The sequence below is a fragment of the Lycium ferocissimum genome, chromosome 4 (genome assembly GCF_029784015.1).
Source record: "Lycium ferocissimum isolate CSIRO_LF1 chromosome 4, AGI_CSIRO_Lferr_CH_V1, whole genome shotgun sequence".
Taxonomy (NCBI): domain Eukaryota; kingdom Viridiplantae; phylum Streptophyta; class Magnoliopsida; order Solanales; family Solanaceae; genus Lycium; species Lycium ferocissimum.
This window is the reverse complement of record NC_081345.1, coordinates 47,533,032-47,560,380: the sequence shown is the minus strand read 5'-3', so window position 1 is coordinate 47,560,380 and position 27,349 is coordinate 47,533,032. Positions and strand designations below refer to the sequence as shown.

At 35.3% G+C, this 27,349-nt stretch overlaps 3 protein-coding genes across 4 annotated transcripts; 1 reads left to right on the top strand and 2 right to left on the bottom strand.

Moving 5' to 3' along the window:
• Positions 1-371: 371 nt before the first annotated feature.
• On the top strand, positions 372-4,249 carry LOC132053371 (uncharacterized). 2 transcript variants are annotated; one of them, XM_059445365.1, is made up of 4 exons: positions 375-2,404; positions 2,986-3,252; positions 3,747-3,866; positions 3,952-4,249. In XM_059445365.1, exons 1-4 carry the CDS (start codon positions 1,295-1,297, stop codon positions 4,006-4,008), a joined length of 1,554 nt encoding a protein of 517 aa, XP_059301348.1. In that variant the 5' UTR covers positions 375-1,294; the 3' UTR covers positions 4,009-4,249. The 2 variants fall into 2 exon arrangements, with proteins under 2 accessions (XP_059301349.1, XP_059301348.1); XM_059445366.1 differs by lacking the exons at positions 2,986-3,252; positions 3,747-3,866; positions 3,952-4,249 and adding an exon at positions 2,526-2,693 and having other exon boundaries at positions 372-2,470.
• Positions 4,250-6,627: 2,378 nt separating this feature from the next.
• Positions 6,628-7,498, bottom strand: LOC132053373 (E3 ubiquitin-protein ligase RMA1H1-like). The gene has a single exon (XM_059445367.1). The coding sequence runs from the start codon at positions 7,366-7,368 to the stop codon at positions 6,721-6,723; it is 648 nt and encodes a 215-aa protein (XP_059301350.1). The 5' UTR covers positions 7,369-7,498; the 3' UTR covers positions 6,628-6,720.
• A 17,371-nt stretch (positions 7,499-24,869) lies between these two features.
• LOC132053367 (E3 ubiquitin-protein ligase RMA1H1-like) lies at positions 24,870-27,107 on the bottom strand. The gene is made up of 2 exons (XM_059445362.1): positions 27,001-27,107; positions 24,870-25,994 (listed from the first exon to the last, which is right to left on the bottom strand). The coding sequence occupies exon 2, from the start codon at positions 25,954-25,956 to the stop codon at positions 25,243-25,245; it is 714 nt and encodes a 237-aa protein (XP_059301345.1). The 5' UTR covers positions 25,957-25,994; positions 27,001-27,107; the 3' UTR covers positions 24,870-25,242.
• Positions 27,108-27,349: the final 242 nt, after the last annotated feature.

Genomic DNA, 27,349 nt, shown 5'->3' with positions numbered 1-27,349 from the left:
TGCGGAATTATTTTTATATTTTTTTTGGAAAAATTATCCGTATTATTTTTTTGAAAAAAAAAATCAGCCTGATTGAGTTATTTTAGTGAGTAAAAAATTATTTGAAGGTAAAATAATTTTGAAGGGCTAGGATGTCACGCGCAATGCTGTAGGCAGAGAGATAATTGACCCCATAAAGATAACAGAAGCAGATAATTAGCCCAAAGATAACAAAGTAAAGATGAATGAACTATTTTTCAAAGTTCAAGGGTAATTTTGGCCCTTTTCCGTTTAAAATATCCTTTTAACTTCTCAAACTAAAAATCTTACAGATACTCACCAAAATTTAGTTAAAACATTTCACAAATTCTCTCTTCTTCATCTTCCCTCCTCTCTCTCTCTAGAATTTTCCATCTTCCACTTTCTCTCTCTACCTATACATACACACAACCCTATATCTACACACCTCTATACATTTACTGTTCCTTCTTCTCTAACTGTGGTAATTTCGGTTAGTTATTTTGGTTTCTTTTTTTAGGAAGTATTTTTTTTTTTAAATGGAGATGTATATGAAAATGGAAGATTTATCGTATTTACTTTCGTTGCTTTATGTGATTTCTTCTGGAAGATTCGCTGCTAAAAATCGAATAGTTGTTATTAAACCGTTCACGATGAAGATACCGATACTACTAAGCGCGCCTCGAAGTTCGTGTAAGTTTAGGGTTTGCTAAATTTACCTTCTGTTACCGTTCGGTTAAATTTTACTTTTTACCTGTGTTGTTGTTGTTACTGAGTACTGATTTGAAGGTGAATTTCGTTGAATTTTGTGGTTTTGGAAGTTGTTTAGTTTGGAATTACTCAAGTTTACATTCTCTGTTTGATAATTGTGTCAAATTTCGAGAGAAGTTGTTAAATTTGGTAATTTTGAGGAAATTAGATGTTAGTTTGGAATTTACTGAAGTTTGTGAATGATAATTCTGTCAAATTTCGAGAAGTTGAAGGATTAGTGTGGAAATTCATCGAATTTCGTGGTTTTGAAGTTGTTTAAGTTTGGTGTACTTTGTGGAAATTGTTGGTTCGGAATTACCGAAGTTTGAATTCCTTGTTTGATAATTCTGTCAAATTGGAGAAGAGTAGTGCTTTTGTTGTTGTAATTCATGCGAAAATTCTGAAAAATTTGGCCGAATTTGGTGATTTTTGCCATTATATGGACAATATTGAAAATATGGTGAGAGATCTGTTGGCTTTTGTTGTTCGGAGTACTTGATTTAAGAGGCCATTGTTGAGTTGGAAATTTGGTTTGTGGACGAATTGAATGGCGGGTAGGCAACTAGATTTCCCTAAGACGAGTACTTGTAACTTGAAAGAGCAGTTAGTGAGGAGAACTTTGCAAAATGTGAGGTCTCAAGGGCACACGTATATTGAGCTTAGAGAGGATGGGAAGAGATTAGTCTTTTTCTGCACGCTATGTCATTCTCCGTGTTATAGCGATTCGGTTCTTTTTAATCATTTGAAAGGTAGTCTCCATACGGAAATGGTTGCTGCTGCGAAAGCCACGTTGTTGAAACCTAATCCTTGGCCTTTCAACGATGGGGTACTTTTCTTTTATGATTCGGAGCAAGATAAACACTCACCTATTGAGAATGCTGGAAAAAGCAAGCTGGTGGACACTTGTCTTGTAGATGAAAGTAGTCTTGCTATTGTTGAATATGATGGCAACTCGAGACCTAATGGGGGTGCACGTGACTACGGCCTGATGGATAGTGAGTTTACTGATAATGGAGAGAGTGATAACTTGGTTATTCCGGGTGTGTTGTGTAAAGATGAAGTAACTGATCTTGAAGTGAAGCTTATTGGTATTGGACAAATCGCAGTACGGCTTACTGTACATGACATTGACTCGAAAAGAATTCGTAGGATATGGTGTGAATGGTTGGCTCAGAAGGATGCTGATGATATCGATGCGTTTGAGGTTCCAGATCATGAGTTCGCGGTTGTTACATTTCCTTATAACTATAATTTGGGTAGAAAGGCGTTACTTGATGAGAGATTTTTGCTCCCGTCCAGTCCTTATTCAGAATCAGAGGAAATCAGTGTTGCTGGAAAGAGGAAGAGAAAGTCATTTTCGGATCCCGAGGATATAAGTGAGTCTATGAGTAATCATTGTGATTCTTCTGGTGAAGAAACTCAATCAACAAATAGTTCAAATATGAAACTGATACTGGGCACATGTGATGATCAACAAGTGAGTTCAAGAATTATTACCAGTAAAACTATGAGGAGAGAGTTGAGGAAACGACAGCGAGTAGCTTCTGAGAGAATGTGTGATATCTGCCAACAGAAAATGCTTCCTGGTAAGGATGTGGCAGCTCTCCTGAGCAGGAAAACTGGAAAACTTGTGTGCAGCAGTAGAAATTTGACAGGGGTAAACACTGCTCTGTCTTTTTGGTCTTTTCCATATGATATTTGTTCATATATACTCATGCATTGTGTTAGAGCATGGTTCGGCTCTTTTTTTAATTTATTTTTTTTATTTTTATTTTGAGAAGGTAACATGGTTCTGCTCTTACCAATATTATTACCATTATGCTAGCATTATCTTCTTCAATTTTACTACTACTGTGTTTCGTACTTTAGTTACCTTTACTATTTTTGCTGTTGTTTCTTACTTTGATCATCTTTACTATTTTTGCTGGTAGTACTTTTCTGTCTTCAATATTTTCATCATAGCTTTCTTACTCTTGCATTCTTTGCAAACCTGTTCTGAAAACCGTTTTTCTTGAGAGGAAACAACCTCTCTATCCCACAAAGGTAGGGTAAGGTCTGCGTACATCTCATCCTCCCTAGACCCCACTCGTGGGACCACACTGTGTATGTTGTTGTTGGTGTTGTTTGGATACTCATGCATTGTGTTCTAGACTTGTTTCTCCACTTTTGGAAACATTACTGAAGATTCATTACCTAACTACTACATTGCATGGACTTACAATTCCTGTGTCAATACAGGCGTTTCATGTGTTTCACGTGTCGTGTCTCATTCATTGGATACTTCTCTGTGAATTGGAAACTTATGATAAACCCGTCGAGGAACCAAAAGTGGAAACAAAACGAAGATCTAAGAGGAAGACTGGAGCCAAACGCAGTGCAAAAGGGAAGAAAGATGAGATAAAAGCAGCGAGGAAGATAAACTCAGTGTTCTGTCCAGAATGCCAGGGCACCGGTATTAGCATTGAGGGAGATGAGCTAGAGAAGCCTACTGTCTCACTTTCCGAGGTTTGCAAACAACCTGCAATTGCTCTCATTCCACCTCTACTTCAACTTCCCTCTTTTGCTCCCCCCCTCCCAAAAAAAGAAAAGAGTAGCAAAAATAGATGTGGGGTGGTTTTTTTCTTGCTGGGATAGTTGTTCATCACCACGCTAATGCTATTTAATTCATTTGCATTTTCTGTTTCTTCCATGTCTTATTTCTACTTAGATTCTCCCCGTCCCTGTATGCATAGTGCAGTTTGGGAAAAAGTTGTGTAACCAATATTGTTTCTGGCGAGTAATACTTAGATAGCGCTAGTGATCTCTAATATCTTGAAATGCCCATATATGAGAGTCCTCTGTTGGCTTGTAAAACCAGCAGATGCGGTGGGGACCAGATGGTCATTTAGACTTGCACTGTCATGGCGCCATAGTATACTCTCTTGAGTGCAGCATTTGGACTATTGGGGATGTGACTGAAGTTATTACTTGTTAGCTTATTTCTTCAACTTGACTTTCAGATGTTCAGGTACAAAATTAAACTCAGTGATGCACGTAAAGCATGGATGAAGAATCCTGAGGTGTTGCAAAACTGCTCAACGGGCTTCGATTTGCCCCCTGAGCATGATCTTCTTTTCCAGGTTGGAATATTAGAGCTTATGTGTATAACACTAGAAGGAGATGGTCCTCAGGGATCTTACCATGCTTTCTTTTTGCTCTTTGCAGGAATATGTATCACCACTCAAGTTGCTGCCCTTCTATCGTGCTAATGTTTCGAGCTGAGCCTATATTTCCGATGAGTCACATTGACAAGTATTCACAACTGTGATATGTGTAGAATGACTTTACGACTGTGATTTGTGTAGAACTTACTCTTTCCATTGATATTAACCTTTTGTAAATGTCACGTATCTGACGAAACTATTGGTTGCTAATGTAGCGTGTATAGACTGTAGAGATGAATGTGTAATATGAGGAGATGATTTTTCAATGCAGATGTACTCCTATTTGCTAAAGCTGCATATATCATGCTTCCTAGGTGAGACAACATATATTGTTAGGTGGTGTATATGTCTTTCGTGAGACACAGTTTAAATCTTTCATGTGAACTCTGGCCAAAACTGGGTTGCGAAATACTTTTCCAGGCTTGAGAGTATATCAATATAGATCCATCGAACTGTGCAAACTGTTTATAGTATTGTCTACAGCTTTATATCTGTGGGAATCAGATGTGCAGAACGTCTTTCTGGTGCATACAGCAAGCATCTTCGAGGAGTGTTCAATTCTGCTTAAATCATTCAACTATGTTTTTCTAATTCAAAAGGTATTAGAGACGATTAGTGTATAGTGCAGGAATGTGTGAAAATGTGCATGTCTGTACAAGAATTGTCCGACTAATTGAGGTGATTACTTATTTTCATTAGTTACGACCTTCCATCTTGGGAATAGCCGATGGTCTTTCGGAAACAGTCTGTCTACCTTCCCAGGCAGAGGGAAGGTTTGCGTACGCTTTATCCTTTTCAGACCCACCGTCGTGGGATTTCACTGGGTATGTTGTTGTTGCGACCTTCCATCTCGATGTGCTATCTGTTTATGAGTGTTTTCAATTCTTTAAATGTGGTATGTAATACTTGTTAATGTTTTTTACCATATTTTTCTGTATATTGCCGAGTAGGTTTATCTTTTCAATACTTTATCTATACTTTTCTAATTGATCTTATGACTTAACACCCTTAATTGTACCAGTTGAGGTATGGAGGCGACATTGGGAACTTTACTTGGTTTATTTAGTTTTTCTCAATTCCTTAATCATATCTTCCATTAACAAGTCTGTATTTTCCTGGTCATGGATTTATTCTTTGGTGGATCCTACATAAACTTTTGCAAATTCAACAAGGGAACTTATTGTCAACTTATTATTTTCTTTCATCTCTTAATTTATTTGGGAGCAAGACGATCTAATCAACGAGCAAGTGAATGAGATATACTACCAAATACCAATGAAGCAACCACAATCAATTCTGTCTTTACATATCCCTCATACAATTCTCTGTTGAACCCCTTGAATATCTAGCCTAACAAACTCGAATTTAATCAAGGCGTTCAATAGAGAACTGAATGAGATATCCTCTCATACAATCCTCACAATTATTGTTTTTTTTTGAACCAAACAAAGCTTGAATTTCATTTTTGATTAATTCTAGTTTCAGCAGGAAGCTACAACAGAAGTTGGCCTTAGGAAACACGGAGGATCCCAAGCATAAGAGAACTTGACACTATCCTTTGGTTTTATAGAACTGCCGTTGTTGATACTACATGTGTCGTTTCCGGTAGGCTTGAAAATAGCTGGATCCACTGGTTCAGTTGTCTGAAAACCATTGCAAGACAATAACATGTTTTGCATGGGACAATCACAATTGTTCACCACAACCACGTTCCATTCTGGCTTTCCCTTTATTTCTCTCCCACTCCTGATTGTTCCAATAGTTATATTGTTCAAATCACAACCACAAACACTTTTGTTGAGAAGTACAAGGAGAAGGAGAGTGATAGAGAGCTTAAGAATGGTTGCCATCAGGGAAAGGATCTCTTTGTTGATGTAGAAATTGGCTGCGCCTTCTCTCCTCTATATGAACAATTGGAAAAGAATAAACTTTTCTCACAATTATTGTTGGTTGTTGGATAAGGACAGGAATATGAAAGGAGGACAATTTCATTTTGAGTACCTTGATCGTGACAGGGTCTAATTTATCTCCATTTTTTTTTTCAAACCTCATGCTTAGTGCTTGCTTGAATATTCCACACCTTCATAAGTGAAAGCTAGATAGTATTTTATTTTTCATTGAGCATCTGAATACCCCACTTCTCTTCATACTCTAAGCAAAAGCTACACTACATTAGGTCACAACTAATATGTTAAATTGAATTGATAGTGTAAAAATTCTTTACACGCACGGTTAGTGTATGTATGTTAAATTCAAAAGGGTCAAAGGAGCACCACGGGTGGTTTCAACAAAGAGAGCACCCATTCAACCTTTTCACCTTCTACAAAAAAAAAATAAAAAAATCACCAACTTGTACTTATCAGTTTCTTGATGTAGGCTACTAAGTTGTTTATTCCAACATAACGACGGAAGGGATAAGGTTGTGAAGGTGACCTCATTATCCATACCTCCGATCAATCGGTCCTCCATTCCTCCGGTTGAAGGTATGGATAACGAGGCCAACTTCACAACCTTCTTCCTTCTGTCCGTGTTGAAATAAGGTAGCGGCTTGCTTGCCTATACTCCACGGGTAGCAATTTTCCTCTCTTTTTTCCGTCTTGTTCATTTTATCTAGCAATTGCTTGTGGTCTTCTTTTTATGACCACTAGCACCAACAAAGATGTAAAAGATCCCGAGAAATTTCATATAGGTCCAAGCTTGCATGTTGATGATCCACTACAGTAGTACATATTTCTACAAAGTACATACGGAATTATAGCAGTAAAAGTCGTCACAACAAGATAAGACATATCACTACGCAACAGAAGAGAAAAAAATATAATATGCCAAGTGATTTATCAGCATGTAATTGTTGCCTTCTCATTCTCAAACTACCGCTGCCTGCCCGGTGATATGAGTTAATTGGATATGTATACAACGTCGGTGATGAATTTCTAGAAACCCGTGCATAAGCCATGGGATGTAACACATTTGTCGTCGTGCCACCAACGCTGAGCATTGGTGGGGCCATGTAGCTGCTGGTAGAATGAGACTGATGTGATCGAGGGTTCTGTTGGGATGGATGTGAATCAGTAGTTGCTATCGGCGTGTGGACCCCACATCTTGGAGTTGGAGGCCTTTGTGGTATGACTATACCCTCACTTGGAACGTCGTTTTCAGATGGTTTTGTAGCTTGGCCGCGGGCATAGAGTGGAACCAAGGTTCTTTGTGAAACTTCGGCCTTGCAAACAGGACATTGTGGGCTCAGTTGATCTGGATTTTCGGAAGGGCTGCTCTGTAAGTGAATCCACTTGTAGATGCAAGGCCAGCAGTATAGGTGACCACACAAGGTAACCACCGGATCACGCACAAGATCCAGGCAAATGTTACACTCAAAACCACCACTGGAGAGATAGTCTTCACGCTCATCATCAAACATCTTCCACTTCTCTAAGGGACTGCCTTCTTCTATTCACTCTTGGAAATGAAGGTCTATAGCCTATTTGGCCAAGCTTCCAAAATTACTTATTTTTGAGAAGTGTTTTTTTTTTTTTTTATATCAAAAGTGCTTTTAGAAAAAGTACTTTTGAAGAGTAGCAATTTATTTTTTACCAATATTAGAGCAGTACTTTGTGCTTGGCCAATGTTCCGGAAGTGCTTCCTGGGAAAAACTACTTTTACTAGCTTCTGAAAAACTATTTCTGCTACTACTCAAAAGCACGTATTTTTCCCTAAAAGCTTGGCCAAACAGGCTACTGGGGCTATATCCTGCTTCTTGATATTCTAAACTAAGCACTTACATCCTGCTTCTTGATGAAATTTCTTGATTTTTAGTGCCTGTAGAAACGTAGAAACATATGCCATGAGGGACAACGATTAGATTACAGGATCTCAATAATCTCATGGCACTCCTTTTACCAAATGGTGGAGGTAATTTATCATTAGAGAGTTAATCAGTATCAAGTAGTGTTCACCTAATTGACCATTCCTAAGAAAGCAAGCTACAGAAAACTGCTCAAAGGCTGTTTCTCAAACTATTCAAAGGGGCAAGGCCAAAGGACCTACACTATATTAAACATATTAAGACCTACCAATTGAATAAAAAATCTGTTAACTTCAATAAAAATGCGGCACATGCTGTACACGAGGAGCAACTACCTGAAGGGATGCCAAAAAGCACATCCCATTAGTGCCTCAGAGCTTAACTTAGATCAACAAACGCCAAATAAACCAATATCACAAGTAAAGAAAAATCACTAGAAACTTATGCCTAAAATTTTGAAATTGAGGAGATCTTTGTAGACAAAACTTGAATTGATTATATAGTTTCGAGAAAATTACAGAAAAGTGGACAAGCAGGTAAAGCACGGGATCAAAACCGGTTTAAGATAAGCTCTAAACCAAAATCATTTTAACCATCCTAAGAAATTCAAGGCACATATATACATTGCTCAGCTAAGTAGAGTTCAGCTATTATTTCTAAACAACGGCCTTCTATCTTATCCCAGAAAGGCACAATATTTGTTTCCTGTCAAAACCAAAACAACTCAGTATTCTCTGAAACTGCAAAATGGATAGGAGAAAACAAGGTTCTGCCATGCTTTAGGTATTTATGTTGCTCGGACTCTTCAAAATATCATCGGTTGCATGTCAAATCCTCTAAAAGTAGTGCATTTTTGGAGAATCTGACATGGGTAAGGCAGCATTTTTGGAGAATCCGAGCAACATAGTTAGTTATAACTTTTGGGTGTACGAACAAAGTCTGGCATTCAGAGTTGAAAATCAAAAGAAGCTACATATAAGGTGTTCTAATACTCTTAATGGTGTGAGGCCTCTTCAGGAAAACCGTGCAGGTTTGGCCAAAAACACACTCTAACTTTGAACTGTTTTAGCCCAATAATAACAAGCTTACTTAGAGTTTTATCAAATATCTAGCTGTAGAAACAACAAAATACTACCATCCTTTAGCAGAAATCCTCAGAAAAAATTGCTGGCACCCTCATTCAAATCCACAATCACAATCAGTGCCCAAAAAATCCCATCTACAATAACTCAATGTCTTCCACCCCACTTCCAAGAAAAGAGAGAAACCAAAACCCCATTAACAAAAACACTAAAACACTTGAACATAAAGCTTTGAACACTTGAAAAAAGAACAAAAAACTCAACTTTGTATCAAACTTGTCAAACACAAGCTGAACCCCAAAAAGCTCTAATGTAAGCAAAAATATAGGCTAGAAAGAAGGAAAGAAGATAAATACCTGAATATATTTGTATCAAGAATGTCCTCAATCAAAACACCTCTTTAATCTTATGCTAATTTATGTAAATTAGGTACTGTAAAACTGTAGAAGCAAAAATAAGATAGACCAGATAAAAGAGTGAATGTTGTGGTTATGGGGGTGACACTGTGGCACTATATATATAGTGTTCTACAATGAAGCACCTATAGATATGAGTGGTCTGTGGCAATTTCAATTATTGTCTTCTTCAAATTTATTCTTGTCTAATACAAATAATATGAATAAATTTTTAAAAAGTTTTTCAGTAGTTCTTAATTAATGTTAAGGAGAGATACCTGATAACAGATAATTTAGTGAAATAATTTTGTTAGTTAACGTTATCAAGTGATTCTTCTAATGAATATGCCAAAATCTTAAAAATCACTTATTATGAATCAGAAAGAATACCTATAATAGTTATAAATTACAAAGCTCCTATTCGATTACGACAAATATGTTTTTCTTTTTTTAACTTTTACAATTTAATGCTAGATAATTGATTATTGCTAAACAATTTTTTTACCATAATCAGAATCATGAATGGATATTTGGTATCTTATTGCATATATGGAGCAACTTTTTTCTTCTCGGATCCATACTGTTTGAGGTGAATACATGATTTAAGTTTTATTAGTTTAAGATTTTTTTTTATACACATTGTTCATTACCTATCTAATACTCCTATCTTTTTGACATATATATACAGGGGTCTGCGTCAACGCTAATGAGTCAATCAAACATGCTCATGTATATTATGTCCACATTTAGATACACCATGACATGCTCATTTTTTCTCTTTGCAAAGCAATATTTTTTCTTTTAAGCATTTTTAGAGTGGATCTTTTACTTACACTCACGTAACTTTTTCCTAAAACAAGTGGCGTGAGACTTCTACAATAATACTAGCATAAATTAAAATAAAAAATAAAAAATTAAAGCAAGTGAGCACACCCACTTTCCACTTATAAAATTTCTTGATTTTGAAAATATGATTCTTATCAATAATGCGATTAGTACACGTTCTCTGACTCTCTATTATAAATTATGGGTTAAATTGTGCAAATTAGTAGCTGTTTATCACTTGTAAGGTCAAATATATCTTGGTTTTACTGAATATAAGAAATGAATAACAGGGCAAGAACAACGAATTGTGTACCTTTCAATTGCAGCGGAAATTGTTGAACTTGCCACTAAAAAATTACCCCAAGTCGAACTTTGATTCACTAGGAAACAAAGTTTAATTACCACAAACTAGATATCCTTTTGTATGTGTGTTCTTTAGGGAGAAATTTAGAAAAGGAGAATATTTTACAGACTTGCAGTTCTTGGAGAAAAAAGCGTTCTTTTTCCTTTTAAAAGAGAAGAAATTACAGGAAGTTTTCTTCTGAAAAAACTTACGTACATGTACAGATAGTGTAGGAGTTATATTGTGGGTTAACTTCTAAGTAACTTCCTGAAGGGTTATCTGTTCTAAATGGGCCCGGTCGGGTTCACATGGGCGACCCACGACCCAACCCAAAAATAAAATCCAACATCTCCCGCTTCGCACATGGTGGACTAGACCCAAATCGGTACCATATTAATAACACACATAATTCATACAGACAAATAGTTCGTGTGACCTACGAGCATCAAGAGCTAATACCTATTAAGGTTTTACTTGAGCTCAATGTAGGAATTCAATCACATGCGGAAAGAATCCACCATCAATTATAAGGATCTTATTACTCGCAATACCCTAAACATCATCCGCTACACCAGTAGCTATTTGTCCAATCTCTAATCCTCCTAAGAGGTGAACTCGAGCTCGTGTTTTAACTTTATATCCACAACTACACTTGACACCCTTATGGTAACTTTATAATAATTTTAATTGTCTTCCCTTTCTACTCGAACCTATCTGTTCCAAATCAACTGCTTTCCTAGACATGCACTGCATTGCCGAATCACTTATGGCTATTAGTAGCATGCTAAAGTAGCAACACTGATGGAAACTTCAAGAAACAGTCAAAGGTCAAAGGGTATTCCATTGAAAAGTTAATGTAACTTATCGGGGTCTCACACAATGAAGAACTAGCGATCCATTCTTCCATTAACCCATTGGTCGCTTAGCACACGTGGTATGAAACACGTCTTTATGGTGTTCTCACCTTATATTGGCGCGTGTGTCTCATTTTTTTACTCATTCAACACCGTACAGATCTTGATCTAGACATCTCCAAAATGTCTAATCCGAGCTTCTCTCTTCAATGATCCTCAAATCCATCTTCTTAGAGAAAATGATATCTGGCTTACAAAACAAGTCATAACATAGTGGTGGAACTCATTTCTTCACGTTACTCAACGTAAGAGGTGATTGCTCGTGTGAGAGAGCCAATCTTGCGACTTGTTCGACACACTTTATCAATAAAATTATATCATCACATGCATATAAGATATGAACACAAATTCAAGGGTCGAATATTGATGAAAATATTATAACAACCAAGTCATTTTACAATACAGAAATATAGTTATGTCCTAACGCAAACCTAGAGCCATAACATGTTTCTCAAACAGGTCTCTAGATATCGCCTTTGTAAAAGGATCGGCTATCATTTCTCGTGTAGGTATGTATTGTAAAGTTACTTCTCCACTTGCTTGTGTCTCTTACAAAGTTATACTTGATGTCGATATGTTTGGTTTTCTTTGTGATACTTAGGATCCTTTGTGTATGCAATAGCCACTTGACTATCACAATGTAAAATCATTGATCCTTGAGAATTCTTTGCTACGCCCAAATGCTCAAAGAATCTTTTTAACCAAACAGCTTCTTGTACTGCAGATGCACAAGCCACAAACTCAGCTTCCATAGTTGAAAGAGCCGTGCAAATTTGTTTCTTACTTTTCCATGAAATAGCACCACCATTAAGTAAGAAAGCATAACTCGATGTCGATTTTCTATTGTTCTGGTCACCACCCCAATCAGCATATGTATACCCTCTCAAGTGTAAGTCATTTCCACTATAACATAGTGAATAATCATCAGTTCCTTTCGGGTATCGAAAAATCCTCTTTACAACTTTCCAATGATCTCTTCCAGGATTGGACTGATACCTGCTAACCAGACCTACGCCATAACAAATGTCCGGACGAGTACACATCATAGCGTACATCAAGCTCCTAACAACACTAGAATATGGAACTCGAGACATGTCTTCTTTTTCAGTCTCCGGACATATTTCAAGGCTTAAAGTCTCACCTCTTGCTATAGGAGTATTCATGGGTTTGCAACTATTCATTCAAAAGCATTCCAAAATTTTCTTTATATAAGTTTCTTGAGATAGACTCAAAGACTTCTTGGAACAATCTCTTTGGATCTTAACACCCAAAATATAGTCTGCTTCACCCATGTCTTTCATGTCGAATGACTCTGAAAGCCATGACTTGATAGTTTCCACATACTCCAAATTATTTCCTGCTAATAAAATATCATCCACATAAAGTGAAAGAATTACAAACATTCTATTGGATTTCTTCACATAGATGCAATGGTCTTCATCGATCATGTTGAAATCATATGAAATCGCCTCTTTATGAAATCTCAAATACCATCGCCTTGAAGACGCTTTCAGCCATAAATAGATCTTTTTAATTTGCAAACTTTCTTTTCTTGGCCTTTAACGATGAAACCTACAGGTTGTTCCATCTAGATTTCCTCGTTTAATTCTCCATTGAGAAAAGCTATCTTCTCGTCCATTGTAATTCTAGATCAAAACATGCAACTATAGCCAAAAGTAACTGAATTGAGGTAAATTTCACAATAGGTGAAAAGGTTTCCTCATAATCTATTCCGGCTTGTTAGGTAAAACCTTTTGCGACCAATCGTGCCTTGTATCTTTCTATTGACCCGTCCGCTTTACGTTTAACCTTGAGAACCCATTTGTTCCCAATAGCTTTACGCCCAGAAGGAAGGTAAACCAGATCCCAGACTTTGTTGGTTGTCATAGACTTCAATTCTTCTTTCATTGCTTTCATCCATTCATCTTTTCCATGACTAGTCAAAGCCTCAGTCACAGAATTAGGCTCATCCAATTTTGTGGGAGACACTAGGAAAACATAATCTTCAATCTCATAAGATCGTTTAGGTACACTTTTTCTGGTACTCTTACGTTGTTGAAATTTAGATACCTCTAAAGGATTTTGGGATTCAAAACTCCCACTTGGACTAGGAACCGGTCCTTGATCTATTTGACTATCAAACATGTCCGAAGACATTGTCTGATCATCTGAATTCAATATTTCGTAAAGAGACTCTCCTTCCTTTATTTTGCCCTTTTTTTGGAAAGTCATTTTCTAGAAAAGTGACATCTCGTGATTCAATTTTAGTAATACTTCCATCTTCTAATTCACTAATGAACACGTAACCTTTGGAGTGTTCTGAGTATCTTATAAAGATATATTTTTTTCCTTTTGGACTCAGTTTTTCAAACTTATCAAAATGATCTTTTACATATGCAGCACAACCCTAAGGTCATAGATCATTCAGGTTCAGTTTATGACCAGTCCATTGCTCATAGGGAGTGAAAGTAACTGATTTAGAAGGTACTTTATTCAATATGTAGGCAGCAGTCAGTAATGCGTCTCCCCAGAAAGAGATAGGTAAATTTGCCTACGCCATCATTGACCTTATTATGTCCAATAATGTTCTATTCCTCCTTTCTGCTACACCATTTTGTTGAGGTGTGTAAGGAGTAGTTAACTGTCTTGTAATGCCTTTTTCATTAAATAATTCTTCAAACTGTCTCGATAAATATTCACGGCCTCTATCGGTTCTTAAAGTCTTTATACTTTTATCTAATTGATTCTCAACTCATTCATATATCTTTTAAAGCATTCAAGTGCTTCAGATTTATGAGAAATCAAATAGACATAACCAAAGTGTGTGAAATCACCAATAAATGTAATGAAATACAAAGCACCAGACCTTGCCCTCACATTCATTGGACCACCGATATTAGAATGGATTAATTGCAATGGGGAATCTGCTCTCTTAGCCTTCCTAAATAGTTTACGCGTAATCTTTCCGACAAGACAATTTTGGAGAAAGAACCTAAATGTCCTTCCTTTGTCAATCTATTCATCCGTCTGGCCCTATGTGACCTAATATTGCATGTCATGTAATAACATCAACTTCACTATTACTAGATTAACATGTCATTACACAACGGTCAACATAATAGTCATAAGTTGAAGGATTACAATCTAAAACGATAAAACCATCATAACGAAGTCCAAAATCATAAAAAACACTGTCTTGAGTAATTCTAACACCATTGCGACTAAACTTTAAGTCGAAACCTAGATCTACAAGAACGGACACAGATACTAAGTTACGTCAGATCTCTGGAGCATATAGAACGTCATGCAACATCAAAGTTCGGCCACCTTGCAAGTCCATTTTGCAAGTGCTTATCCCTTTGACTTCAAACTTTGCATTATTTCCTACATATATCCACCTTGATCCAGGTGAGACTCGACAAAACTCGACAAACGCTTCTCGATCACGACTCACATGGTCGGTGGCCCCTGAGTCTACAATCCACACAGGATAAGATTCAGTTAGTAAAACAGTGCTAGAAACATATGTAGCACCTAGAGATGCGTTTTGAAATGCTACTTTTTTTGGCTCGGGACACTCATGAGCAAAATGCCCTAGAACATGGCAGTTGTAGCATTTCATCTTACTCTTATCTTTCTTCTTGAAAAACCGTTTTCCCTGCTTGGGATTTGACTTGTTCCTTTTCTTGGAGGGTCCTTCTCCGATCTCCTTACACTTTCCGTCATTTTTCAAATTCTTCTTGAGTTTGAATCCTGAAGAATTTATGCCACTGGATTCTGCCACATAGGCATTGGATACAGTTTTAGCTGCACCAAGTCGCTTATCTTCAAGCTCGACATAACAGGAAACATCAGAAAAAGTTTTGATGCTATCATTATGGGTTAAGTTAACTTTCAAATGTTCCCAACTATTGGGAAGAGACCGGATCATTGCCTGAACCTGCTGCTCATCAGAGAGAACATGACCAACACTTTTGAGTTGAGCAATCATGTTAGACATCACCCCAAGGTGTTGCTTGACATTGTTATCATGACGCTTCTTGTAAGTGTCAAATTTGATAGTCAGCTGTCTAAGGCGGGTCACAGTAGTACCCCCATAAGTCTCTCGTAAGTGTACCCACATAGCATGAGCAGTAGGGTATTCTTCACATTCGTGAATGAGATCATCAACAATAGAACTCACAATAATTCCACGTGTAGTAGAATTTTTCTTTTTTCACGTATTGTAAGTTTCTAGTTCTCTTTTGTGTCGAGCAGTGTTACCCTCTTCTGGGTGAACCAAAACATGGTTAATACCTTCTAAAGCATCTTGCTCTTCCAGTACATACCACATATTACGACTCCAAATGTCGTAATTCTCACTGTTTAGTTTCTCACCCTTGTTTAAATCAGCAATGATGCTCTTAGATGCCATATTTGTTGATTAAGACAATTAAGCAAGTTTTTACTTATCAATATTTACCCTTAAATAAAAGCATGTGATATACACATTCAAGCAAATCAATTTTCATAAAGGTTTCACATCTAGTGTAAAATCGAATGATCACAAAAGTTTCCAATAATTATCTACGAACTAAATGTTTAACCAAAAATAATATCATTTCTTAATGTGTATTTAGAGCCCGTTTGGATGGACTTATGGCTTTTGACTTATAAGCCAAAGGTCAGAAGTTAGGAAATTCTAACTTATGGCTTTTGGCTTATTTAAAAATAAGTGTTTTTAAGCACTTTTTGGTCTTACCCAAACACTAAAAAAGTACTTAAAGCTATTTTGGCTTAAAAACAGGCCTTAATTATATAAGCGATTCTTTTAATCTTTACAACATTCGTTAATGCATATCAATTAACAATAAATAAATAAATATTCATATGCATATATTAGAATAAACAAACATAGGTTCATAAAAGGAATTTCTTTACAAGTCATATACTACTTCGTGAGTGACAGGACGACAACATGTAACCATGTATTTGGGAGAAAGTCTAGAAATCTATGGGAGAAAGCATATCAATTAACAATGGGTCTAAATAAATAAATAAATATTCATATTCAAGTTCCATATATATACCCAAATAGGTTCATTTGGACCAAAGATAAACAGCCAACATCCTTGCAATTCGGTAAAGATTGGAATTTACATTTTAAAATGTTGAAACATTAGTCATCCTCCAAAAGACGAAGGTAGCTTGGAATAGATGTAGATGGGTCCATTTTTGCTACAAATTTTCTTTCTCCTTCCCTTCCCACAACTCTATCATCCCGATATTTTGTAGTGACAAGGATGAATCATTACATACACTTTCAACCATGTATTTAGCCAATGTTTTTATCTAAAATGGGAACAAGGAGAATAGTCTAGCCCTAAAGGGCATAAAAATACACGGTATAAACCAAAGGGGACGCCTTGTCATTACATAGGAACTATCAGTCGGACGTTATCATTTTTTTTTCAACTGGGAAAATCAGAAAAATTAAAAAAATAAATAATTAAAAGGTATAAGAACAAGTACTTTAGTAAGCCAGTCCAAATTTAATATATATATTTAGTTCTCCCCAACGTTTTACAAAATATTTTGTAAGACGTTGTCTCTTTAAATCATACTCCGGTGTTTTTAATAAAAAAATTTATTGATTTTTTTTTCATATAGTTAATTTCCGAAATAAATATATACCAATAATTAAATATGTGTTATATATGGGACCAAATTTTTTTGTGATAAAGTGTGTTTTTTCATCTTTGACTAACGATTAGTCGTGTGTGAAGATAATCAATATTTTATATAGAACTTGATATTTTTTGCTACAATAATGTTCCCAAGGATACGTATCGGATCGTCATTTTACTTAAGGAGAAAAACTTTTAAAATGTTGAAACATTATGCGTTTTTTTTTGAACTTGCGTACAATTTCCTCCCGATTTTAAAAAAACACCTTTTAATTCGATTTCAATTTTTCCCCAAACGAAAGGTTTTATTTACTTATAAGATGATGATACGCAATAGATTTCAACGTAAAATCCCGGGGTAATGTAGCTGTGAATGTCAATTTCACTTTTCGGTTTCAATTTTTGAAAATTCTACAAATTTTCTCTAAAGTTGACTAAAATAACCTTCAAACACTAAGTTTTTTCAAACAAAACTTACTTCGGGCACCTTTTATCCCTAAAATGACGATCTTCGTATACGTATCCTTGATGTATTGAGCCTACATTATTGTACGCAGAAAAAAATATCAGGTTCTATATAAAATATTGACGTTTCGAAGTCTTGACACACGACTAATCGTTGGTCATAGTATGAAAAAACACACTAACTGTTGCACAAAAAAAATTTGCCAAATTTTTTTTTATTTATGTTCGCATATATAACACATATTTAATTATTGCATGTGTTAAAATATTTATTTCAGTTAATCACTGAAATTAACTATATGCTTTAAAAAAATCAATAAATTTTTTTATTAAAAACACAGCCGAGTATGATTTAAATAGAGACAACGTCTTACAAAATATTTTGTAAAACGTTGGGGAGAAATATATATATTAATGGTTAACGTGGTACTCCCACGTTATACAAATAATTTTGTATAACCCCGTTTTACAACATATATTTGTCGTGGATTGATCCACGTTATACAAAATTATTTGTATAAATGGGGAACTTTAATTTTTTTGTGATTTTCAGTTGAAAAAAAAAATTTGGGGTATAACGTGGACTGATCCACGTTATACCCGTTTTGGTATGTAATGAAAAGGCAGTCCCCTTTTGGTTTATACCGTGTATTTTTTATACTATATTCCATGTGACAACACATGCCACAATTACTCGTAGAAGACAAAAAAATAATATCTGAGGGATAATTTCTAATTTATTTAAGTAAACTAGATCATATTTTGTTTTGAATTTAAACAAAAAAAAAAAAAATTAAAGATGCAGCACCATCCAATTCACGTTGGAAGGAAAGTATACAAACTCCTCACGTTGGAAAGGGGCACTTCTAAAAGAATTGAAGTTTACCGATTCTTGAATTGACATTCCTTTGTCCACTTTTGTAAAAAGGTTTGTGTTTATCACAATTCTCATAAAAAAAAAAAATTATCATTATGATAATGAGAAAAACACACAAGGAACATGACAAAAAGGAAACAAATATTGACTAGTCAAATCTCATAAGACCAAACACATGGTTTAACTTCAGAAGTGCAGGGAAGCAATTCAAAGCATATATACTATTAAAAATTGAGAAGCAATTCCGTTTGCTATCGAGACTTGTTGTCAAATTATGTGTACTTTTCTCTTAAAAAAAACAATTTCGTTGGTCTCTCTATCAGTTTTCAACACAAAAGGAGAAAAAATGGAGTCCGACAAAATTGAAATTATCTCCATTGTTTTCAAAGTATATTACTATAATTATTGTACCAAACACTTGCCAACGTGCTTCAACACAAGTGGAGAAAATTTATTTAGAGAATCGTGTTTCTCAATTTACCTACAGGAATATGCAATTTGATATTCAACTTTCAACGCAACTTCGTTTTCAAACTGGATTTTACTCCAAACAACAACGAAACGAATTTCAAATTCTTCCACAAAAAAAAATAGCGAAGATGCAGTGCTGCCACACAAACAATGGAAAGAACCGATACAATCATGTACTCAAATTAGAATAAACAATCTTGGCTGTGATACCATTATAAGAAAATAATAACGGGGCAAGAATAACGAATTGTGTACCTTTCAATTGCAGCGGAAATTGTTGAACTCGCCGCCAAAAAATTACCCCAAGTCGAACTTTGATTCACTAGGAAACAAAGTTTAATTACCACAAACTAGATATCCTTTTGCATGTGTGTTCTTTAGGGAGAATTTTAGAAGAGGAGAATATTTTGCAGACTTGCAGTTTTTGGAGAAAAAAGTGTTCTTTTTCCTTTTAAAAGAGAAGAAGTCACAGGAAGTTTTCTTCTGAATAAACCCACGTACACGTACAGATAATGTAGGAGTTATATTGTGGGTTGACTTCTAAGTAACTTTCTGAAGGGTTATCTCTTTTAAATGGGCCGGGTCGGGTTCATATGCGCGACCCACGATCCAACCCAAAAATAAAATCCAACACTGAATACAATCATCATTAATATCGCGATTAAGATTTTACGGACTATTACTAACTAAATCGAGTTAGAACTATAATACCTCAAGTTAAACTGCAACTTCAAAACTGTGTCCTAGAAAATCAAGTATTCTTTAGAAAGAAAATGAAACTAAATCACTATATAGAGCAGAAAGTTACTACTGCAGCCCAACAAAATGGGCTAACCAAACTATAGGGGTTGGACTATGAGATCCATTACAAGAAAGGGGCTGAAAAATATAGTAGGCCAACAATTGATCTCAACACTAGTTGTATAAAATTCCTACCTTTGATAGGGCAATTTGCACGATTGCCTTATTCGGGGGTGGTATTTGATTTTTGCTCCTCAAATTGCTGGTCTTTAATTTTTGTTTTTTGCTTGAAAATTTATAGGTTCTGGGTTTGAACCCTCGCTCAGTCAATAATTACAAAACAATTCGCAAGGCAGTGTTTGGATCTGCCTGCAAAACTCTACCTTAAGGCAGAGTTTGCTACCTTATGACGCAGAGTTTTCCTTAAGGTAGCAAACTCTATCTTATAGTTTGCCTTCAGCATAAGACTCTATCTTCAGGCATAAGGCGAACTCTACCTTAAGGTAGAGTTTGAATCCAAAACTCTGCCTTGCAATTTTTTAAATTTTTTTTGACTAAGTGAAGTTTCAAATCCGGAACTCATGAGTTTTTAGGCGAAGGACAAAATTTAAAACGTGCTTTTGAAGGGCAATCCGCACAAAAAAATGACCATATACATGGTCTGGGTCAATGTTAATGGGCTCGAATAAACCTGTAATATATGGGCTTTTTTGCGCGATTTGTCCTTCAAACGTCTTTGTAGGTCTTTAATTTTTGTCTTTCGCCTAAAAAAGTGACCGAAAATACTCTGAGGTTCTGAGTTCGAATCCCGGCTCAGTAAAAAAAAAAAAAAAAAGTCGCAAAGCAAGGTTTCACGAAAGTTAGGCCTTATAAGGCCTAACTTAGTTATCTTTATAGTTCCAAGTTAGGCCTCGTAAGGCACAACTTCTGTAGTTCTAAGTTATGCCTAAGGCAAAAGTTATGCCGAGCGGGTAAACTTATATATAGAAACTATGCCTTAAGGTATAATTTGCCTTACGATTTTTTTTTTATGGGATTCTACAAAAGTAAGGTTTAACTTTTGCCCGAATAGGCCTAATTTGCTACGAAATTCTATCTTGCGAAATTTTATTTTTTATACTTTACTAGGGTTCGAACGCAGAATCTCAGGATATTTTCGGTCACTTAAAGCGTCAAAGGACAAAAATTAAAGACTAGCAATTTGAGCGGCAAAAATTAAAGACCACCCCCGAATAAGGGCATTCGTGCGAATGGCCCTAATATATGTACGACAACCACCTCTGCTGATAGGATGGATATAGGAAGTATCCAATGTAAGAGTCGAAATGCGCGCAAGCAGACTCCAACTTATAAAAAAGTTGATATATGTAAATCTGTGGGCGCGAGCCTTGGTCTATCAAAATTGCTTTTCATGTCATATGGACAATTGTTATCACAATTGTAATAGCGTATTACTTCACTTCTTACTTCAGATTTCTCTATCCTTTGATGCTCAAAAAGATAGAAGTGAAGATTTTCTTTTAGACTGAAACATAGATTTTCGTAAAAACTTCTTCAAAGGAGGTGATGATCTATCCATCAATCTAAACTTACTTGGTTGCGCTCTCTTAATTATTCCTCCGATCCAAAATAATTGCTTTTTTAAGCTTGAGCACATAAATTAAGAAATTTATCCATTTCTAAAAGTTAAGAGGACTTTTAACTAAGATATCCTTAATTATTATTTTCTTTTTCTTTTAGGTTGACATAATTATCGTGGGAATCTATTAAGGGAAAAAAATAAGAAGAATTAAATACAATCAAATCTCTCTATAATGGCCGCGTTTGTCCGAAAATTTCGTGGTTGTTATAGTGAGGTGATGTTTTGTATGTATACTGACATTTGATGTTTAGATCTCATTTAGCTGTTACAAACAAAAGTACGCAAAAAGTTAATTTTCTATACTTTTCATGTTATAAACAAAAACAAAATACTTGTTATTGAAAAGACTAATAAATTCATAAGTTGTACCGTATGATAAGAATAAAAATCTAAGGAACATATGCATTTGAAATTAATTATATATTTAAATATTTCAAGTTTGACGTAAGAATTCTACAATTGTAGGTTGTTTCGCAAATTCTAGTCTCTTAGTGATAATAACGCTTGACTTGTCGAAGATTTTTGTCCAAACTATCAGCAAATGGGAAATTCTACTGAATCTTCTATCTCGCCTGAAATAGCAATTGGTTGAGGCTCTTCATGACATTAATGATGATTACCATAAATATTTTAATATTTTATTTTATACATAATATATTTCTTAAAAAATATTATTACACAATATTTGAGTATAGCTGTTATAGAGAGGTATTTTTACAAAGAGTGTATCGGTATAATGAATGACACTGCTGTTATAAGTAGAATGTTGTTATAGAGAAGTAAAATATAACATGAAAAATTGGTTTCAGAGAAAATCAGGTCGTTATAGTAAAGTGTTGTTATAATGAATGACAATTATAGAGAGGTTTGATGTATCTTGATTCTGTGAAACATCAATTATTTTGGATCAATTTTTTAAGGCTAAAACATAAATTATTTTGAACCAGAGGGACTATGTGTTTTGCTCTTTGAAACAACGCGATGTTGATGTCCAAAATTAGGAAGGAAATTTGATCAAAACCTTTTGAAAAGTAAAAACTCTTTTTTAGTCTACAACTATTCAATAGAAGCAGAGTTTTCAGCTCAAGCAAAGAAATTAAAACTTAACATCCCTTGACAATTTAGTGGCGGAGCCAGAAATTTAGTAAAGGGTGTGCAATTTTCTTCTTACTTGCGTTAAAGGTGTGCAAATCAAATATATACTCATAATAGCTAACATTTAACCTATGTACACATCTTAATTTTCTAGCAAAGGTTGTGCCTTTGAACCACCCTTCGTCTAAGGTGGCTCCGCCCATGCTTGACATTCAAGATGACTATAGAAACTCTGACTCATTTTCTGGAATTTAGACATGCATGTTTGACAAAGAAAAAACCATGGATAGTTTGTCAAAGGAAAGATCTATTCAACTTTCTAAAAACTGATTTCTTGATGAAGACTAACTATTTTGCTAGCCCAAATCATTTTTACCATTAGTAGAATTTTATCATTAATGGAGATAACACATAAATAGAGTAAACATTAATTGAAAGAGATTATAGCTTATACTCTCTCTGTTCCAATTTATGTGATACACTTTCCTTTTTAATCTATCCAAAAAAAAATGATGCATTTTTATATTTAGAAATAATTTAACTTAAAACTTATCCTTGATGAAATCATTTACAGCCACACAACTATGTATGTTTTGTTTTGACCACAATTTTCAAAAGTTTTCCTTTCTTTTTTCAAACTCCGTACCTATTTAAACTATATCACATAAATTGAGACGGAAAGAATACATAAATAAGGGCAAGTCAAATGCCTTTTCTAATTAATATTTCTTAAAGGACATGTAAAATAAAAAAACGACAGATGATTTGAAACGGAGGGAGTACAAACTAGAAGCCATTAAATTTTCAAGATTTTATGATTTTATGTTGAGAGTTTACTTTTCTTAGAAAAGAAAACTAAGGGAAGGGAATATAGCTAAGTGATTATGACAAACCTCTACACTTAATACCAGGTAGCCACTGCGCTACTTCTTCTTTGTATGTATAGAATTATGTTCTAAGTATTGACTTCTAACGAAAAGCAAAACTTTGATAAACTTTTTATAAATTTCAGATATTCACATGTCTTCAAATACCTTACGCATTAAGTTAAAACCTTATAAAAACCTGAGTATTAAACAAACAAAAAAAATTGTTTAATTTTTCTAGGGTCATAGGTAAAATTCCTGGGGTCATTTGCACCTTTTTCCCGATTTTGTGCTGGTCTTTAATTTTTCCCTTCAAAATCGAACTTATGCTTATAGGGGCATAAGTTACGCATTATAATATCCACAAGTTATGACCTATCCATTAAAGAACTTATGCATATAGGAGCATAAGTTAATTTTGAAGGACAAAAATTAAAGACCAGTCCATTTGAAAGGAAAAAATTAAAGACCAGTCCATTTGAAGGGCAAACCGTGTAATTATTTGAAATTCCTACCTTGAGTGACCATACACAGACAATTTGCACGATTGCCCTTATTCGGGGGTGGTCTTTAATTGTCGCCCCTCAAATTGTTGGTCTTTAATTTTTGTCCTTCACCTAATATCTCGAGGTTTTAGGTTCAAACCCCGGCTCAATAAAAAAAAAAAATCGCAAGGTAGAGTTTCGTAGCAAAATTAAGTTTATTCGGGCAAAAGTTAGGCCTGAAGGTACTTTTGCCCAAAATTAAGCTTTAAGGCAATCCTCTGCCTTCAGGCCTAACTTTTACTTAAAATTAGGCCTATTCGGGCAAAAGTTATGGGTTAACATTTGTCCAAAATTAGGCCTTAAGGCAAATCTCTGACTTAAGGCCTAACTTTTGCCCGAATTGGCTTAATTTTGGGCAAATGTTAGGCCTTGAGACAAAGGTTTCGCGAAAGTCTTGCCTTGCAAAATTCATTTTTTTTTTTTTTTTTTTTTGATTGAGCGAGGAGTCGACCCCAGAACCTCGGGATATTTTCGGTCATTTTTTTTAAGTGAAGGGTAAAAATTAAAGACCAGTGCGTTTGAAGGGAAATCCGCACAAGAAAATGACTATGTACAGGATTTGGGCCAATGGTATTGGGCTCGAATAAACCAGTAATTTATGCACGACATCCGCCTCTGCTAATGGAGGGGATGCTGCAGGCACCTAATGTAAAAGTCGAAATGCGCCCAACCTAACTTCAACTTATAAAAAAGTTGATATATGTAAATCTGTGCGCGCGAGCCTTGGTCTATCAAAACTGCTTTTCATGTCATATGGACAACTGTTATCACAATTGTAATAGCGTATTGCTTCACTTCTACTTAGATTTCTCGATCCTATGATGCTAAAAAAGATAGAAATGAAGATTTTCTTCTAGTTTGAAACATAGATTTTCGTAAAAACTTCTTCAAATGAGGTGGTGATCTATCCATCAATCAAACTTACTTGGTTACGCTCTCTTAATTATTCCTCCAATCCAAAATAATTGATTTTTAAAGTTTGACATAATTATCATGGGAATCTATCAATGGCAAATTTGAAGAAAAGAATTAAACATCTTGATTTTGTGAAACATCAATTATTGTGGACTAGTTTTTTAAGGTTAAGACATTAATTATTTTGAACTGGAGGAAGTATGTGTTTTACTCTTTGAAACAACAGGATGTTGATGTCCAAAATTAGATAGGAAATTTAGCAGATTATCATGAAATTTGATCAAAAGCTTTTGAAAAGTAGAAACTCTTTTTCAATTTACAACTTTTCAATAGAAGCAGAGTTTTCAGCTCAAGCAAAGAAATTAAACTTTACATCCCTTTACATTTTAGATGACTACACAAACTCTGACTCATTCTCTGGAATTTAGACATGCATGTTTGACAAAAGAAAAACACCTATGGATAGTTTGTCAAAGGAAAGACCCATTCAACTTTCTAAAAACTGGTTTCTTGATGAAGATTAACTATTTTGCTAGTCTGAATCAAGATGAAAAGCTTCCACACCATATTACATTAAGCCAAGCATGTATATTCATCATCTAACGACCTACTCGTATCTACAAATTACACGCAATATGCGAAAAGTGGTCAAAACAAGAGAAGACATGCGACTACACAGCAGAAGAGGAAAAAATATACTCTACCGAGTGATCTATCAGCATGTAATAGTTGCCTTCTCATTCTCAAACTACTGTAATCTGCTAGATTATATGAGTTTGTATATGCGTTTCCAAAAACCCGTGCATAAACCGTTTCACCAATCATGGGGTACAACACATTTGTTGTCGTGCCACCAATGCTCAGCATTGGTGGGGCCATGTAGCTTGCAGGATGTGACTGATGTGATCGAGGGTTCTGCTGGGATGGATGTGAATCGATAGTTGCTATCGGCGTGTGGACCCCATATGTTGGCCTCGTGGGCCTTTGTGGTATGACCATGCGTTTACTTGGAACGTCGTCTTCAGATGGTTTTGTAGCTTGGCCAGGGCCGTAGAGCGGAATCAAGGTTTTATGTGAGAGTTCAGCCTTGCAAACTGGGCACTGTGGGTGTTGACGATCGGTATTTTCTGAAGAGACGCTTTGGAATTGAATCCACTTATAGATGCAAGGCCAGCAATAGAGGTGACCACAAAATGTGACCACGGGATCATGCACAACGTCCAGGCATATGTTACAGTCGAAACCTCCAGAGATTTTTTCTTCGCCCTCATCATCAAACGTCTTCCATTTCTCTAAAGGAGTAACACGCTCGTCAAAGGCAGTTTCTGCTATTTGCTCTTGGAATTGAAGATCAGCGGCCATATCCTGCTTCTTGATGTAATTTTCTTGATTGCTAGTGCCTGTAGAAACAAATGCCAAGAGGGAAAAGGATTAGAATCCAGGATCTTAACTAGATATAACTAGTATGGAAATTTGCGAACTTCCCTATTAAGGCCTTCCAATTATTTCAAAAATGTGCACAAGTTGCACAAAAGGAGCGATAATATGATGGGTTGCCGAAAAGCCACATCCCATCAGTTCAAGATGTTAACTTACATCATAAAACTCCAAGAAGATAAATATCAATAAACAAGAACATCACCCGGGGAGCATAATCCCAACTTTAACCTTTGTGAGGTAGAGAGGGAGGGTAGACCCATAGAAATCTTCATAGTTGATTTATCCCTACCTTTGTGAGGTAGAGAAGTCTTGTTATCACTTTGTAGACCAAGAAACCCATAGAAATCTTCATAGAAAACTTGATAAAAAGTATAGTGATTCTTCCAATTAGTTAAATTGTTTTTGAAAAAAGATAAGAGAAGTGAACATCAAATCTCAAAATTGTTTATTGTTGAGGAACATCTTTGTTGCGAGATTTGGTTCTACCAGGGAGAACTCAGCTCAACAGGATCTATAAATTTTAACAAAGCACATGTAAGTTTTGTCAGTTATCTAGCTGTAGAAAGAACAAACTTTTATTTAATTGCGAAACAGTAACTAAAATTAGCTATGAATCCATAAATTCGGCTAAACTTAGATGTTATGCTTCAATATATTTCAGCAGAAATCCTTAGAATCTATACAGAAAATTCAAAGCACAATAATCCATAGCTCCACACCTACAGTCAGTAACATTATATACTCCAAAAAAAAAAGGATAAAACAAAATCCCACTAACAAAAACTTAAAAATTCTACCTGAACTCTTGAATCTTTTTCTTGATAAGGGGAAATTGAAAATAAAAAACCTAACTTTGCATCAAAACTTCTCAAACACCAACTGAATCACGAAAAGCTCAAATCTTTCCAATCTAATACATAAATGAAATAAAAAACATAGACATAAAGAAGCAAAAAAGATAGATACCTGAATTATATTTGTATCAAGAATGTCCAAACAAAACAAGTCTGTAATTTTATGCTGACTGTAATAAAGGGAAAAGAAATTCAAGATTGAGGATTTTAGCAAAGAAGCAATGTGTAAGATAGAATGAAGTGGTTTTGGAGGTGGCTTTACATATATATAGTGCTTTACAAATACATATGGGCCTATAGGTACAAGGTTGTTGTGTATGTGTGTATAGGAAAGTTTATTTAGCGCGTAATATAATATTTATATACTAATAAACGTGTACAAATTTTACTTGTCAATTTCTTCTGGATAATTGAAAATAACGTGGCGCTTACGTTGGATTTTTCGTATTACTCGCCGTTTT

Excerpts from the sequence above, each read along its gene's own strand:
- LOC132053371 (XM_059445365.1), top strand. The coding sequence starts at position 1,295 with ATGGCGGGTAGGCAACTAGATTTCCCTAAGACGAGTACTTGTAACTTG. Across the intron at positions 3,253-3,746 it reads CTACTGTCTCACTTTCCGAG|ATGTTCAGGTACAAAATTAA; the intron begins GTTTGCAAACAA and ends CTTGACTTTCAG. Across the intron at positions 3,867-3,951 it reads AGCATGATCTTCTTTTCCAG|GAATATGTATCACCACTCAA; the intron begins GTTGGAATATTA and ends TGCTCTTTGCAG.
- LOC132053373 (XM_059445367.1), bottom strand. The coding sequence starts at position 7,368 with ATGTTTGATGATGAGCGTGAAGACTATCTCTCCAGTGGTGGTTTTGAG.
- LOC132053367 (XM_059445362.1), bottom strand. The coding sequence starts at position 25,956 with ATGGCCGCTGATCTTCAATTCCAAGAGCAAATAGCAGAAACTGCCTTT.